The sequence below is a fragment of the Salmo trutta genome, chromosome 20 (genome assembly GCF_901001165.1).
Source record: "Salmo trutta chromosome 20, fSalTru1.1, whole genome shotgun sequence".
Lineage (NCBI taxonomy): Eukaryota > Metazoa > Chordata > Actinopteri > Salmoniformes > Salmonidae > Salmo > Salmo trutta.
Window position 1 is genome coordinate 29970232 of NC_042976.1, and position 15117 is coordinate 29985348.

A 15117-nucleotide genomic window follows, 5' to 3' on the forward strand; every position below is an offset into this window, starting at 1 on the left:
TGTTGACGTATCATAACTCAGGCTACGCTTTCTACGGTGATTAGTCAACAACGACGTTACCGCTTCAGAAATAGAACAGATTTATATTTTCTCCACCTCGCTTGAGCAGCCTTCACTGGCACATTGGAAATGAATGAGCCACCCTGCCCACCACAAGCTGTCTGTTAGTGCCTTTATGCAAGTCATTTGGGATTAACCAATGACACAGTTTGATGATTTATTGGGTTACTAAATCTCTAACAGAGCTCAGTAGTTTTTCAATGGCAAACTATGCAACACTCATTATCATTACCGTAACACACCGACATTTAGGAAATATTAGGAAAAATGAAATGTACACTTAAGTAATTTGAGATTAACCCGATAGGGTGCCTTTTGATCTTTATCCAAATATGTGTACATATTACAGTCGTGGCCAAAAGTTTTGAGAATGACACCAATATTAATTTCCACAAAGTTTGCTGCTTCAGTGTCTGTAGATATTTTTGTCAGATGTTACTATGGAATACTGAAGTATAATTACAAGCATTTCATAAGTGTCAAAGGCTTTTATTGACAATTACATGAAGTTGATGCAAAGAGTCAATATTTGCAGTGTTGACCCTTCTTTTTCAAGACCTCTGCAATCTGCCCTGGAATGCTATCAATTAACTTCTGGGCCACATCCTGACTGATGGCAGCCCATTCTTGCATAATCAATGCTTGGAGTTTGTCAGAATTGGTGGGTTTTTGTTTGTCCACCCGCCTCTTGAGGTTTGACCACAAGTTCTCAATGGGATTAAGGTCTGGGGAGTTTCCTGGCCATGGACCCAAAATATCAATGTTTTGTTCCCCGAGCCACTTAGTTATCACTTTTGCCTTATGGCAAGGTGCTCCATCATGCTGGAAAAGGCATTGTTCATCACCAAACTGTTCCTGGATGGTTGGGAGAAGTTGCTCTCGGAGGATGTGTTGGTACCATTCTTTATTCATGGCTGTGTTCTTAGGCAAAATTGTGAGTGAGCCCACTCCCTTGGCTGAGAAGCAACCTCACACATGAATGGTCTCAGGATGCTTTACTGTTGACATGACACAGGACTGATGGTAGCGCTCACCTTGTCTTCTCCGGACAAGCTTTTTTCCCCAATGCCCCAAACAAGCGGAAAGGGGATTCATCAGAGAAAATGACTTTATCCCAGTCCTCAGCAGTCCAATCCCTGTACCTTTTGCAGAGTATCAGTCTGTCCCTGATGTTTTTTCTGGAGAGAAGTGGCTTCTTTGCTGCCCTTCTTGACACCAGGCCATCCTCCAAAAGTCTTCGCCTCACTGTGCGTGCAGATGCACTCACACCTGCCTGCTGCCATTCCTGAGCAAGCTCTGTACTGGTGGTACCCCGATCCCGCAGCTGAATCAACTTTAGGAGACGGTCCTGGCGCTTGCTGGACTTTCTTGAGTGCCCCGAAGCCTTCTTCACAACAATTGAACCACTCTCCTTGAAGTTCTTGATGATCTGATAAATGGTTGATTTAGGTGCAATCTTACTGGCAGCAATATCCTTGCCTGTGAAGCCCTTTTTGTGCAAAGCAATGATGACGGCAGTTGTTTCCTTGCAGGTAACCATGATTGACAGAGGAAGAACAATGATTCCAAGCACCACCCTACTTTTGAAGCTTCCAGTCTGTTATTCCAGCTCAATCAGCATGACAGAGTGATCTCCAGCCTTGTCCTCGTCAACACTCACACCAGTGTTAACAAGAGAATCACTGACATGATGTCAGCTGGTCCTTTTGTGGCAGGGCTGAAATGCAGTGGAAATGTTTTTTGGGGAGCTTCAGTTCATTTGCATGGCAAATAGGGACTTTACAATTAATTGCAATTCATCTGATCACTCTTCATAACATTCGGGAGTATATGCAAATTGCCATCATACAAACTGAGGCAGCAGACTTTGTGAAAATTAATATTTGTGTCATTCTCAAAACCTTTGGCCACGACTGTACTTGAATACACAAGTAATTGACAAAAAACAAGATTCAGAAAAGGTTGTGTGTTGCGGTATTGAGAAATTACAAAATCAATTTAATAACTTGAAAATATATTTCTTTTCAGTGTTATTTTTAACTGAGGCCTTTTCATTAAATGAGCGGTGTTAAAAAATATTATAAATTGATTTGTTTATAACTTTTTGGGACTTTGAAAACTTATGCAGTAATGCTAATTATCAATAAACATAATTAGGAAATATATCAATACAGATCTTAGTGATCCAAGAGGAATTATGGTGAAAAATGTTGTTTGTTTTTTTCTCACAATGTTTTTTGTCTAGTGCCAGATTCTTGAGAATCATCCACTACCCAGTCACCCTCCCTAGGAGGTGACCACCGTAGGGCATAACCTTAATGACCATGGCACCTAGCCACCTAACCTGAGTAGGAGGGAACCTTAATCTGAACCTAGGCCTCCCACAACAGGTGGATATTATCGGGCTATTGGGAGTGAACGGGTAGACACAGGTTGGACAAGTCAGGCCCTTTCTGAGACATTTATTAATGGTTTATTAAACATGTACTAATCCTCTCCATAGTTTATTAGCTTAATGGTTACATAACATGGTTCAGAACGTCAGTGAATAAATGTGCATTCATAGACTGAAGTCATGTTTATATTAATCAAGCTTTAAAATGGCATCTGGGTTTGAGGGGATATTTAATAAGAGGGCAAGCGAGTGGTGAAAGTGTGTGTGAGTGTATCACCATGTCAAATATAGGAGTTATTTAATGGGTGGGTGGTGAAAGGGTGTGTGTACACACTTGTGACCATGTTTTCAATCCAAAGTGTTAATTATTTTTTATCCCGGTGCAGCTGGTGGCCTTCCGTGTAGACCGGGCAGACAGGCGAGACGTGGGTAGCTCTCCATGGTTAAGAAAATAAACCAAGGAGCCAATGGGCACGTGGTGCTGCCATTCTGTCTGCAAGGGGAAAGCCCTCAACTGGACACTTACAATTAGGTGTGTGTTGTGTATGCGCAAATTAGTCTGCATTTGTCTAAGAGATTAAGCCTATGTCCATACGTGTGTAAGCATGAGTGCATATCTGTGAGTGTATCCAGATGAGCACTTAGGCCTAGCTTAAGTGCTGTGTATGCATGCAGACATCATTAGGCATAGGGAACAGAGAAGTACACGTAGTGGGCTAGCAGGATGGACGGGGCAAGAGAGCATGATCTAGTCCAAAGGAAACAAAAATCAAGTCAACAGAGAATATCAGCCAAAATAATCATACCTGTAAAAGTGTTCAGCTCAAAACCTCAAAATGTGTCTGCTCACAATGTAGGCATGTGTGTGTGTGGTGTGTGTGTGTGTGTGTGTGTGTGTGTGTGTGTGTGTGTGTGTGTGTGTGTGTGTGTGTGTGTGTGTGTGTGTGTGTGTGTGTGTGTGTGGTGTGTGTGGTGTGGTGTGTGTGTGTGTGTGTGTGTAGACCTCAGCTGTGTGTGTCCTCCAAGATGATACCTGTGTGGCTGTGAGTCGTAGGTTTCAAGTACTTGCTGTAAGAATGGGAACTCATAAAAGGCCTCTGTGTTACTTTATCATTCCTTCCATCCCAGTAAACCAGTGGAGGGATGAATGCCAGAAAGGAAAGTGAGTCCAGACTGGGCTTCTGCTATCCGAGATCCTTGGGACGTCCCTACCCTAAAACATAACCCTAACCTTAACCCTTAATCTAACTTTAAGCATAACCCTTACCTAACCCTAACCATAACCCTTACCTAACCCTAACCCTAACCTTAACCATAACCCTAACCTTAACCCTTATCTAACCCTAAACCTTTTACATTTCAATTTCAATGGGGTGATGTCAGAGTTGGGACGTTCCAAAGATTCCATTTAGACTTTTCTGTCCAGATAGCTCCATCTGCCTTAGTAATTGATACGGAGAGGATCACAACTCAGATAGGCAGACAGCTCTCGCACACGCACACACGCACGCACGCACACACACACACACACGCATGCACAATCACCTTCCCTATAACCTATAATCCACCTTTCCTATAAGCCATTCTGTTTGTTTTGCTTGTTTAGAAAGATGGGCTGTTTTGATGACAACATCCAGCTGTTGCCTAAATCCTCACTCCCCCATTCTTGTGTAGGAACATCTGACTCATCTCTCACTGTTGTAGAACTCTGAAAACACTTGTTCTGTTTCTAGTGTCATTTTTGTTTGTGTACATGCATGTGTGGTAGCAGGCCTATCATGTGTGCATAATGCATACGTGTGCTTTCTGTGTATGCGCCCATCTACTGGCTAGGTTTGGGACACACAGTTGTGTGTGTGAGCCTTTAAAATCCTGAATATGTTAACGCTTTGGCTGGGTATTAAAATGATTCTCTTGTAAATTGGGATCTGCAGAGATACTATTAGGCCTGGATATCCGACTTAATATAATCTGCGGTTGGACCAGCATTGTTTGCTGTTGCTGTAACCTGTTGGGAGTCAGCGTTGAGAACACACACACAGACACACACACACACACACACACACACACACACACACACACACACACACACACACACACACACACACACACACACACACACACACACACACACACACGGTTCATCTCCTCATATGGTCAGTAATTAAGCCCTTGGTCTCTGGCACGCTCCTTATGCCTGCCAAGCCGTCAGCCAGACCTCCCAGTCAATTATGTGCTAACAGAGAAACTATGAGATGACATAAGGGTGACATAAGCAACATAAGCAAACATGCTAAAGCTACTTTTTTTTTTGCCCTGGGCGGCTGGTTATGACAAGGTGCCTAACAGTTTACATTTACATTTACATTACATTTAAGTCATTTAGCAGACGCTCTTATCCAGAGCGACTTACAAATTGGTACATTCACCTTATGATATCCAGTGGAACAACCACTTTACAATAGTGCATCTAAATCTTTTAAGGAGGGGGGGGTTAGAAGGATTACTTTATGCTATCCTAGGTATTCCTTGAAGAGGTGGGGTTTCAGGTGTCTCCGGAAGGTGGTGATTGACTCCGCTGTCCTGGCGTCGTGAGGGAGCTTGTTCCACCATTGGGGTGCCAGAGCAGCGAACAGTTTTGACTGGGCTGAGCGGGAACTGTGCTTCCTCAGAGAAAGGGAGGCGAGCAGGCCAGAGGTGGATGAACGCAGTGCCCTTGTTTGGGTGTAGGGCCTGATCAGAGCCTGAAGGTACGGAGGTGCCGTTCCCCTCGCAGCTCCGTAGGCAAGCACCATGGTCTTGTAGCGGATGCGAGCTTCAACTGGAAGCCAGTGGAGAGAGCGGAGGAGCGGGGTGACGTGAGAGAACTTGGGAAGGTTGAACACCAGACGGGCTGCGGCGTTCTGGATGAGTTGTAGGGGTTTAATGGCACAGGCAGGGAGCCCAGCCAACAGCGAGTTGCAGTAATCCAGACGGGACATGACAAGTGCCTGGATTAGGACCTGCGCCGCTTCCTGTGTGAGGCAGGGTCGTACTCTGCGAATGTTGTAGAGCATGAACCTACAGGATCGGGTCACCGCCTTGATGTTAGTGGAGAACGACAGGGTGTTGTCCAGGGTCACGCCAAGGTTCTTAGCACTCTGGGAGGAGGACACAATGGAGTTGTCAACCGTGATGGCGAGATCATGGAACGGGCAGTCCTTCCCCGGGAGGAAGAGCAGCTCCGTCTTGCTGAGGTTCAGCTTGAGGTGGTGATCCGTCATCCACACTGATATGTCTGCCAGACATGCAGAGATGCGATTCACCACCTGGTTATCAGAAGGGGGAAAGGAGAAGATTAATTGTGTGTCGTCTGCATAGCAATGATAGGAGAGACCATGTGAGGATATGACAGAGCCAAGTGACTTGGTGTATAGCGAGAATAGGAGAGGGCCTAGAACAGAGCCCTGGGGGACACCAGTGGTGAGAGCACGTGGTACGGAGACAGATTCTCGCCACGCCACCTGGTAGGAGCGACCTGTCAGGTAGGACGCAATCCAAGCGTGGGCCGCACCGGAGATGCCCAACTCGGAGAGGGTGGAGAGGAGGATCTGATGGTTCACAGTATCAAAGGCAGCAGATAGGTCTAGAAGGATGAGAGCAGAGGAGAGAGAGTTAGCTTTAGCAGTGCGGAGAGCCTCCGTGACAAAGAGAAGAGCAGTCTCAGTTGAATGACCAGTCTTGAAACCTGACTGATTTGGATCAAGAAGGTCATTCTGAGAGAGATAGCAGGAGAGCTGGCCAAGGACGGCACATTCCAGAGTTTTGGAGAGAAAAGAAAGAAGGGATACTGGTCTGTAGTTGTTGACATCGGAGGGATCGAGTGTAGGTTTTTTCAGAAGGGATGCAACTCTCGCTCTCTTGAAGACGGAAGGGACGTAGCCAGCGGTCAAGGATGAGTTGATGAGCGAGGTGAGGTAAGGGAGAAGGTCTCCGGAAATGGTCTGGAGAAGAGAGGAGGGGATAGGGTCAAGCGGGCAGGTTGTTGGGCGGCCGGCCGTCACAAGACGCAAGATTTCATCTGGAGAGAGAGGGGAGAAAGAGGTCAAAGCACAGGGTAGGGCAGTGTGAGCAGGACCAGCGGTGTCGTTTGACTTAGCAAACGAGGATCGGATGTCGTCGACCTTCTTTTCAAAATGGTTGACGAATTCATCCGCAGAGAGAGAGGAGGGGGGAGGGGGAGGAGGATTCAGGAGGGAGGAGAAGGTGGCAAAGAGCTTCCTAGGGTTAGAGGCAGATGCTTGGAATTTAGAGTGTTAGAAAGTGGCTTTAGCAGCAGAGACAGAAGAGGAAAATGTAGAGAGGAGGGAGTGAAAGGATGCCAGGTCCGCAGGGAGGCGAGTTTTCCTCCATTTCCGCTCGGCTGCCCGGAGCCCTGTTCTGTGAGCTCGCAATGAGTCATCGAGCCACGGAGCAGGAGGGGAGGACCGAGCCGGCCTGGAGGATAGGGGACATAGAGAGTCAAAGAATGCAGAAAGGGAGGAGAGGAGGGTTGAGGAGGCAGAATCAGGAGATAGGTTGGAGAAGGTTTGAGCAGAGGGAAGAGATGATAGGATGGAAGAGGAGAGAGTAGCGGGAGAGAGAGAGCGAAGGTTGGGACGGCGCAATACCATCCAAGTAGGGGCAGAGTGAGAAGTGTTGGATGAGAGCGAGAGGGAAAAGGATACAAGGTAGTGGTCGGAGACTTGGAGGGGAGTTGCAATGAGATTAGTGGACGAACAGCATCTAGTAAAGATGAGGTCAAGCGTATTGCCTGCCTTGTGAGTAGGGGGGGAAGGTGAGAGGGTGAGGTCAAAAGAGGAGAGGGAGGAATTTGTCAAAGGTAGACGTGGGGAGGTTAAAGTCACCCAGAACTGTGAGAGGTGAGCCATCCTCAGGAAAGGAACTTATCAAGGCGTCAAGCTCATTGATGAACTCTCCAAGGGAACCTGGAGGGCGATAAATGATAAGGATGTTAAGCTTGAAAGGGCTGGTAACTGTGACAGCATGGAATTCAAAGGAGGCGATAGACAGATGGGTCAGGGGAGAAAGAGAGAATGTCCACTTGGGAGAGATGAGGATCCCAGTGCCACCACCCCGCTGACCAGAAGCTCTCGGGGTGTGCGAGAGCACGTGGGCAGACGAGGAGAGAGCAGTAGGAGTAGCAGTGTTATCTGTGGTAATCCATGTTTCCGTCAGCGCCACGAAGTTGAGGGACTGGAGGGTAGCATAGGCTGAGATGAACTCTGCCTTGTTGGCCGCAGACCGGCAGTTCCAGAGGCTGCCGGAGACCTGGAACTCCACGTGGGTCGTGCGCGCTGTGACCACCAGGTTAGAGTGGCAGCGGCCACGCGGTGTGAAGCGTTTGTATGGCCTGTGCAGAGGGGAGAGAACAGGGATAGACAGACACATAGTTGACAGGCTACAGAAGAGGCTACGCTAATGCAAAGGAGATTGGAATGACAAGTGGACTACACGTCTCGAATGTTCAGAAAGTTAGCTTACGTTGCAACAATCTTTTGACTAAAATGATTAAAATGATACAGTACTGCTGGCTGGTGAAGTAGGCTAGCTAGCAGTGGCTGCGTTGTTGAATTTGTTTGAAAGTGTAGCTGGCTAGGTAACCTCGATAGTTTCAGTGCTACACCTTATCATGATACAAAGGCAGCTATGTAGCTAGCTAACATAACACTAATCAAGACGTTCCTTTGTAATGTATTTAGTTTCTACAATGCTGCTCGTCGGTAATAGTTGGCTAGGTTTGGAAATGGCGTCGCGGGGGACGAAAATAGCTGGCCAGCTAACCTCGATAATTACTCTAAACTACACAATTATCAAACTATGACAAACTATGACAAAGACAACTTATTGACTAAAATGACACAGTACTGCTGGCTGGTAAAGTAGGCTAGCTAGCAGTGGCCGCGTTGTTGACTTTGTTTGAAAGTGTAGCTGGCCAGGCAACCTCGATAGCTTCAGTGCTACACCTTACAAGGCAACTATGTAGCTAGCTAACACAAGCTAACCTGGCTAGCTAACCTCGATAATTACTCTAAACTACACAATTATCTTAGATACAAAGACAGCAAAGACAACTATGTTTACATTAGTTGTAATAGAATCATCAAACATGTAACTGATACACACAAAGCACTCGTTCATTGATTCAAACAAGGAATAGGCTTACTTGAGTGCTCAGCTTCAAATTATATCACCATCTATTGTCACTGCACTAACCTCCCTTCACTGCCTCCCTATTCTCCTTCGCCACTCTTGTACTACCTCTCCATGTCCATAAATCTCTCACTCGCTATTCTTCCCAGGTGGCTCCACAGATACGTTCCCGTAGCAACAGCCCCAACATGGCTGCCTGGAACGGCAATGGTTCACAGAACTCCGTGGCCCACCTCGACCCCCTCAAGGGCACCGTCCTGAGGGACAACATGGGGGGAGGAAAGGGGGGAGAGAGGAGGAAAGACCTGTCCAGGGATGACCTTGTGTTCCTCCTCAGTATAATGGAGGGAGAGCTGCAGGTAAGGACAGGACAGAACAGTTGTGTTCTAGTATTTCTGGATCTAGGTATACAGTAGATGTTTCATCCACAATCATGACCGCTGTGCCCTATAAGCTAACAAGATCAGGATGGTAGTATGCGGGCTAGTAACCCATAGCTCAGACTTGGCCAAACCACACTAGGGCCAAATCCTTATATGCATAAATGCGAGTGTTACATCGCACATTGACATCGTCAATGGGAGATTTGCTCCGAACTGAGTTGAGACCAGCCGTAGATGAGCTGTAGAGGAAACAGAATGAATCAGACTCTAATAAAAGAGCCTATTGTGACTAACTAAAACCATGAGTAAAACACTCCTAGACATGCCTCGCAGAACGTGACACACACACAGCCTACAACGCAGCTGCATAAGAAAGACTTGGGAGTGCAATCTCTTTTTCATCTCTCTCATTCTGCATCCCTCCTTTTTTATTCTATCTGTCCATCCCACCAGGCCAGAGATGAGGTGATCACGGTCCTGAAAGCAGAGAAGATGGATCTGGCTCTGTTGGAGACCCAGTATGGCTTTCTCACCCCAGTAGAGGTGCTCAGGGCCCTGCAGAGAGACTCACTCCAGGCCCAGGCTTCTGAGGCCCAGGAGGCCCCACAGCAGGATGTCTACGAGAAACCCATGGCTGAGGTAACAGGAGATTAACACTAAGATTGAAAACACAGCCACTGTTAAAACCACCAGTCACACATAGGCTTGTATAGGCTTTAAGGCATGGGTTTTGAAGTAGAAAGCTAATGATAAACCATTGACCCTTTGCCCGTTTCCAACAACGCAATGAGAGCCACGATGTCTTCAGCCCTGTCTTCATGTCCTGTCTTCATGTCCTTCTCTCTCTTTCTGTGTTAGCTGGACCGGCTGGTGGAGACTGGAAAGCAGAGCTACAGGCGGATGCTGGAGCAGCTGCTGCAGGTGGAGTGCTCCCACAGTGGCGCCCTCTGCAGGCTGGAGGAGCAGGACCAGCAGCACCGTGCCTTCCTGCAGCGCAGCGATGACCTCACCTGTCTACTGGAGCAGGACCGCGAGAGGTCAGTGACACCCACTGACCGCAACAGGACCCGTGTTGGAAATGCTACCTAGGCTAAGAGCAGGGGCTCTACCATATTAGGCTAATCTATCCTATCAGATCAGAGGTCACATAGGGAAAGAGATCAGAGGGCAAAGGAGATTATCTAAGGACATTGGAACCAGTCCATCTGTACCCTGTAATGTAATATAGTTTAAGGGCTGCAGATTCCTCTGTTGCAACCAAGAGAGTAGTCTCTATAATGATTTCCATGGCTGAGTGAGTGTGTAGGGCCACTGTGACCACAATGTGTTCATATACGCAGCAGTGTAGTGCTGCTGACCTCAGGCCTGTACTTATAGCTACTATCCTCACTCACGGACCATTACCCCTGCTCACTCCTTAAGCACTCTCAGTCCCTCAGAAACACACATGTTAGCACACACACACACACACACACACACACACACACACACACACACACACACACACACACACACACACACACACACTCTCGCATTTGCAACCCTTTGACTTGGCAGTGCAAAACAAATGTTTTATTGGTCGCTATTGGGCCAGTGAAACAAATGTAGCTAGTCACGACAGTTCGGTTCGCAATTTGATAATTTTTTTAATTATCATGATTTATCCAAACAGTAATGTGCATTTGATCCGAAATGTCCCTGTTCTGCTATCGGCTGCGGTGTGAGCGAGCCACCTCGTGCACGGAGGAGAGAGAGGAGCATTCTAAAAAGCACAACCATATGACCGTTGCTCAAAATGCAATTGTGGGAAAAATACAGTTTTCAAAGCAACTTCTGTTGTTCTAGTTACAGAGAGGATAGTCACGGCTTGCTGTGAGTATATTATATCATTTATTTATCACCTCTCAATATTGAGCTCATAGCACTGCTTTACAACTATAGTGGGCTAAATAGCACAGGAGGCTGCTGAGGCTCATAATGATGGCTGGAAAGAAGCAAATGGAATGGCATCGATTTATTTGGCTCCAGCCATTACCACGAGCCCGTTTCTCCATTTAAGGTGCCACCTGTGCTACATAGTATATGGTGTTGATACATCCCGCGGAGCGGAGTGGGCCATTTGTGGTGAATAGGCCTACATCAAGTAGCCTGTATAGACCTAGTGCTGGAAAGTTTCTGTAGGACATTACATTTACTGATAGATGAGTCAATTAGCCTACATGGTTATCTAGCAACGTTGTCATATTTAAAGTTGGCAAACTAGCTAAGTGTTTTGAGTTCCTACTTCCTCAGGAGGTGAATAATATAATATAATATACACTGCTCAAAAAAATAAAGGGAACACTTAAACAACACATCCTAGATCTGAATGAAAGAAATAATCTTATTAAATACTTTTTTCTTTACATAGTTGAATGTGCTGACAACAAAATCACACAAAAATTATCAACCCATGGAGGTCTGGATTTGGAGTCACACTCAAAATTAAAGTGGAAAATCACACTACAGGCTGATCCAACTTTGATGTAATGTCCTTAAAACAAGTCAAAATGAGGCTCAGTAGTGTGTGTGGCCTCCACGTGCCTGTATGACCTCCCTACAACGCCTGGGCATGCTCCTGATGAGGTGGCGGATGGTCTCCTGAGGGATCTCCTCCCAGACCTGGACTAAAGCATCCGCCAACTCCTGGACAGTCTGTGGTGCAACGTGGCGTTGGTGGATGGAGCGAGACATGATGTCCCAGATGTGCTCAATTGGATTCATGTCTGGGGAACGGGCAGGCCAGTCCATAGCATCAATGCCTTCCTCTTGCAGGAACTGCTGACACACTCCAGCCACATGAGGTCTAGCATTGTCTTGCATTAGGAGGAACCCAGGGCCAACCGCACCAGCATATGGTCTCACAAGGGGTCTGAGGATCTCATCTCGGTACCTAATGGCAGTCAGGCTACCTCTGGCGAGCACATGGAGGGCTGTGCGGCCCCCCAAAGAAATGCCACCCCACACCATGACTGACCCACTGCCAAACCGGTCATGCTGGAGGATGTTGCAGGCAGCAGAACGTTCTCAACGGCGTCTCCAGACTCTGTCACGTCTGTCACGTGCTCAGTGTGAACCTGCTTTCATCTGTGAAGAGCACAGGGCGCCAGTGGCAAATATGCCAATCTTGGTGTTCTCTGGCAAATGCCAAACGTCCTGCACGGTGTTGGGCTGTAAGCACAACCCCCACCTGTGGACGTCGGGCCCTCATACCACCCTCATGGAGTCTGTTTCTGACCGTTTGAGCAGACATGCACATTTGTGGCCTGCTGGAGGTAATTTTGCAGGGCTCTGGCAGTGCTTCTCCTGCTCCTCCTTGCACAAAGGCGGAGGTAGCGGTCTTGCTGCTGGGTTGTTGCCCTCCTACGGCCTCCTCCACGTCTCCTGATGTACTGGCCTGTCTCCTGGTAGCGCCTCCATGCTCTGGACACTACGCTGACAGACACAGCAAACCTTCTTGCCACAGCTCGCATTGATGTGCCATCCTGGATGAGCTGCACTACCTGAGCCACTTGTGTGGGTTGTAGACTCCGTCTCATGCTACCACTAGAGTGAAAGCACCGCCAGCATTCAAAAGTGACCAAAACATCAGCCAGAAAGCATAGGAACTGAGAAGTGGTCTGTGGTCTACACCTGCAGAACCACTCCTTTATTGGGGGTGTCTTGCTAATTGCCTATAATTTCCACCTGTTGTCTATTCCATTTGCACAACAGCATGTGAAATGTATTGTCAATCAGTGTTGCTTCCTAAGTGGACAGTTTGATTTCACAGAAGTGTGATTGACTTGGAGTTACATTGTGTTGTTTAAGTGTTCCCTTTATTTTTTTGAGCAGTATATTCTTTTCCATGCTAAATGTAAATCTGCTGCTGATGGAGCTCTCTGAGCTGGATCTGTCTGAGCTGACTTCAGTGTGTGTGTGTGTGTGTGTTAGGGGTTTAACGGTTCACCAAACCCACAGTTCTGTACCTATTGCAATTTTGGGGTCACGGTTCGGTTCAGGTACAGCGGGAAAATGAAATGCCATTCACAAGGTTCAGCATTCACAATGTTCATTGCATTGCCTGTTGTGACCGGATTGTTATGTTGGGCCGCTCAAGTTTCCACTCTGATGGTGCTTTCGTAACCATGCAGGAGGTGGGAATTTAACAGTTATGAAGTCTTAAATACCAGTTAGATGCGTTTAAGTGATTTGAACCCGTTGAAAAATGCTGATTTGCTAATGGCCAACAGGCTGTCAACTATAAACTTAAAGTACAGCTATCATTCTTGTAAACAAATTCTAGAGTTCAAAAACCATATTAAGAGATTGCTTTTTATAAATAATGTTTTGTTGCTGTTTACTGCCGAAAATGCTGTTTTAGAGGCCATTTCCTTAAAAGGTGAAGTCAGAGGTCACCATGTGTGAGAAGTGAGTGCTCAGAATGATAAGACAACTTTCCCATTAGTAATTACCAGTTTAAGGGCCGTTCAAGTGGATTTTTCCTTGTTGTATGTGGTAAATTCCCAGTTGGTTACAAATCCACCATGACCCTACCTCCTTCAGTGCCAGTTGCCACTCTCATAAAGGGCAGCAGTGGCGGTCAGTGCTGTTTAAAATGAGGGAGGACAATTTTCTTTTCATGAGCATGGCCTTATTTCTGTTACAGCATATCAGATGACTCTCCTTCATATTCCATTCACCAAGTTCAATGTAGCAGCAATAGTTTTAGGCTACTACATGATACAAAATGTTTCCCTGTACCCATCACGAGGTTGCTACAATCTAGCCTATGAATTAATGTTTACAACATAGGTGTACACATGTCAAGATAAATATTTGAGTTGCAAACTAGAGTTTCTATTGGACAAATTCAGGTATGTTTATTCCCGTTTGTTCCGTTTGCTTCTGTTTAAGAAACATTTTTCAACAGAATCGGCGGAATGAATACACCCCTGAGCACGAGTAAACACAGTTCACTTTCATGGCAGCCACGTCCTATGCGCTCTCCTCTCACCACTTCTCTTTGCTTGTGGACTTCACTGCACAACACATCAGCTGTATGTGACCAGGCAAAAAACTTTTCCAAGCCAAACCACTACTGTACACACAGGCTACATAATTGTCACTATATTAGCAGTGGTGTAAAGTACTTAAGTAAAAATACTTTGAAGTACTACTTAAGTAGTTGTTTTGGGTATCTGTAATTTACTTTACTATTTATATATATTTTTTAAACTTTTACTTTCACTTCATTCCTAAAGAAAACAATATACTTTTTACTCCACACATTTATCCTGACACCCAAAGGTCCTTATTATATTTTGAATGCTTAGCAGGACAGGAAAATGCTCCAATTCATGCACTTATCAAGAAAACATCCCTACTGCCTCTGATCTGGCAGACTCACTAAACACCAATACTTTGTTTGTAAATTATGTCTGAGTGTTGGAGTGTGCCCTGGGCTATCTGTAAAAAAAACTTTTTTTTAAATGTGCCTTTTGGTTTACTTAATATAAGCAATTTGAAATTATTTATACTTTTACTTTTTGCAATTACATTTACTATTGATACTTAAGTATATTTAAAAACCAAATACTTTGAGACTTTTACTGACGTAGTATTTTACCGGGTGACTTTCACTTTCACTTCAGTCATTTTCTATGAAGGTATATTTACTTTTACATACCTATATACCTATGACAATTAGGTACTTTTTCCACCACTGAGCTAAAGTAACGTCCTAGTCAGCATAGCTAATAGAACTAACTCGTTAGTAAACCCTCTACAATCATGCAGTAACGTTACAGTGTACAGTCAGTCAGTAAGCAGTTACACCGGCAGGCAATAAATTAGTAATACCAAAAGCTTACCTTTCTGTGCCCAATAATATTTGTACCATGCTTTGTGCTGCTACCATGTTGTGTTCCTACCATGTTGTGTTGCTACCATGCTGTGTTGTCATGTGTTGCTATGTTGTTGTCTTAGGTTTCTCTTTATGTAGTGTTGTCTCGTCGTGATGTGTGTTTTAATCCCACCCTTTTGGTAGACCTATTTGTAAATATGAAT

At 45.8% G+C, this 15117-nt stretch overlaps 1 protein-coding gene across 1 annotated transcript; it reads left to right on the forward strand.

The window, feature by feature from the left end:
- Positions 1-2588: 2588 nt before the first annotated feature.
- On the forward strand, positions 2589-10119 carry LOC115156357 (filamin A-interacting protein 1-like). Its single transcript, XM_029703835.1, has 4 exons — positions 2589-2600; positions 8797-9006; positions 9484-9669; positions 9889-10119. The coding sequence occupies exons 1-4, from the start codon at positions 2589-2591 to the stop codon at positions 10117-10119; spliced, it is 639 nt and encodes a 212-aa protein (XP_029559695.1).
- The last annotated feature ends 4998 nt before the right edge of the window (positions 10120-15117 follow it).

Excerpts from the sequence above, each read along its gene's own strand:
- LOC115156357 (XM_029703835.1), top strand. Across the intron at positions 9,007-9,483 it reads TAATGGAGGGAGAGCTGCAG|GCCAGAGATGAGGTGATCAC; the intron begins GTAAGGACAGGA and ends CCATCCCACCAG. Across the intron at positions 9,670-9,888 it reads ACGAGAAACCCATGGCTGAG|CTGGACCGGCTGGTGGAGAC; the intron begins GTAACAGGAGAT and ends TTTCTGTGTTAG.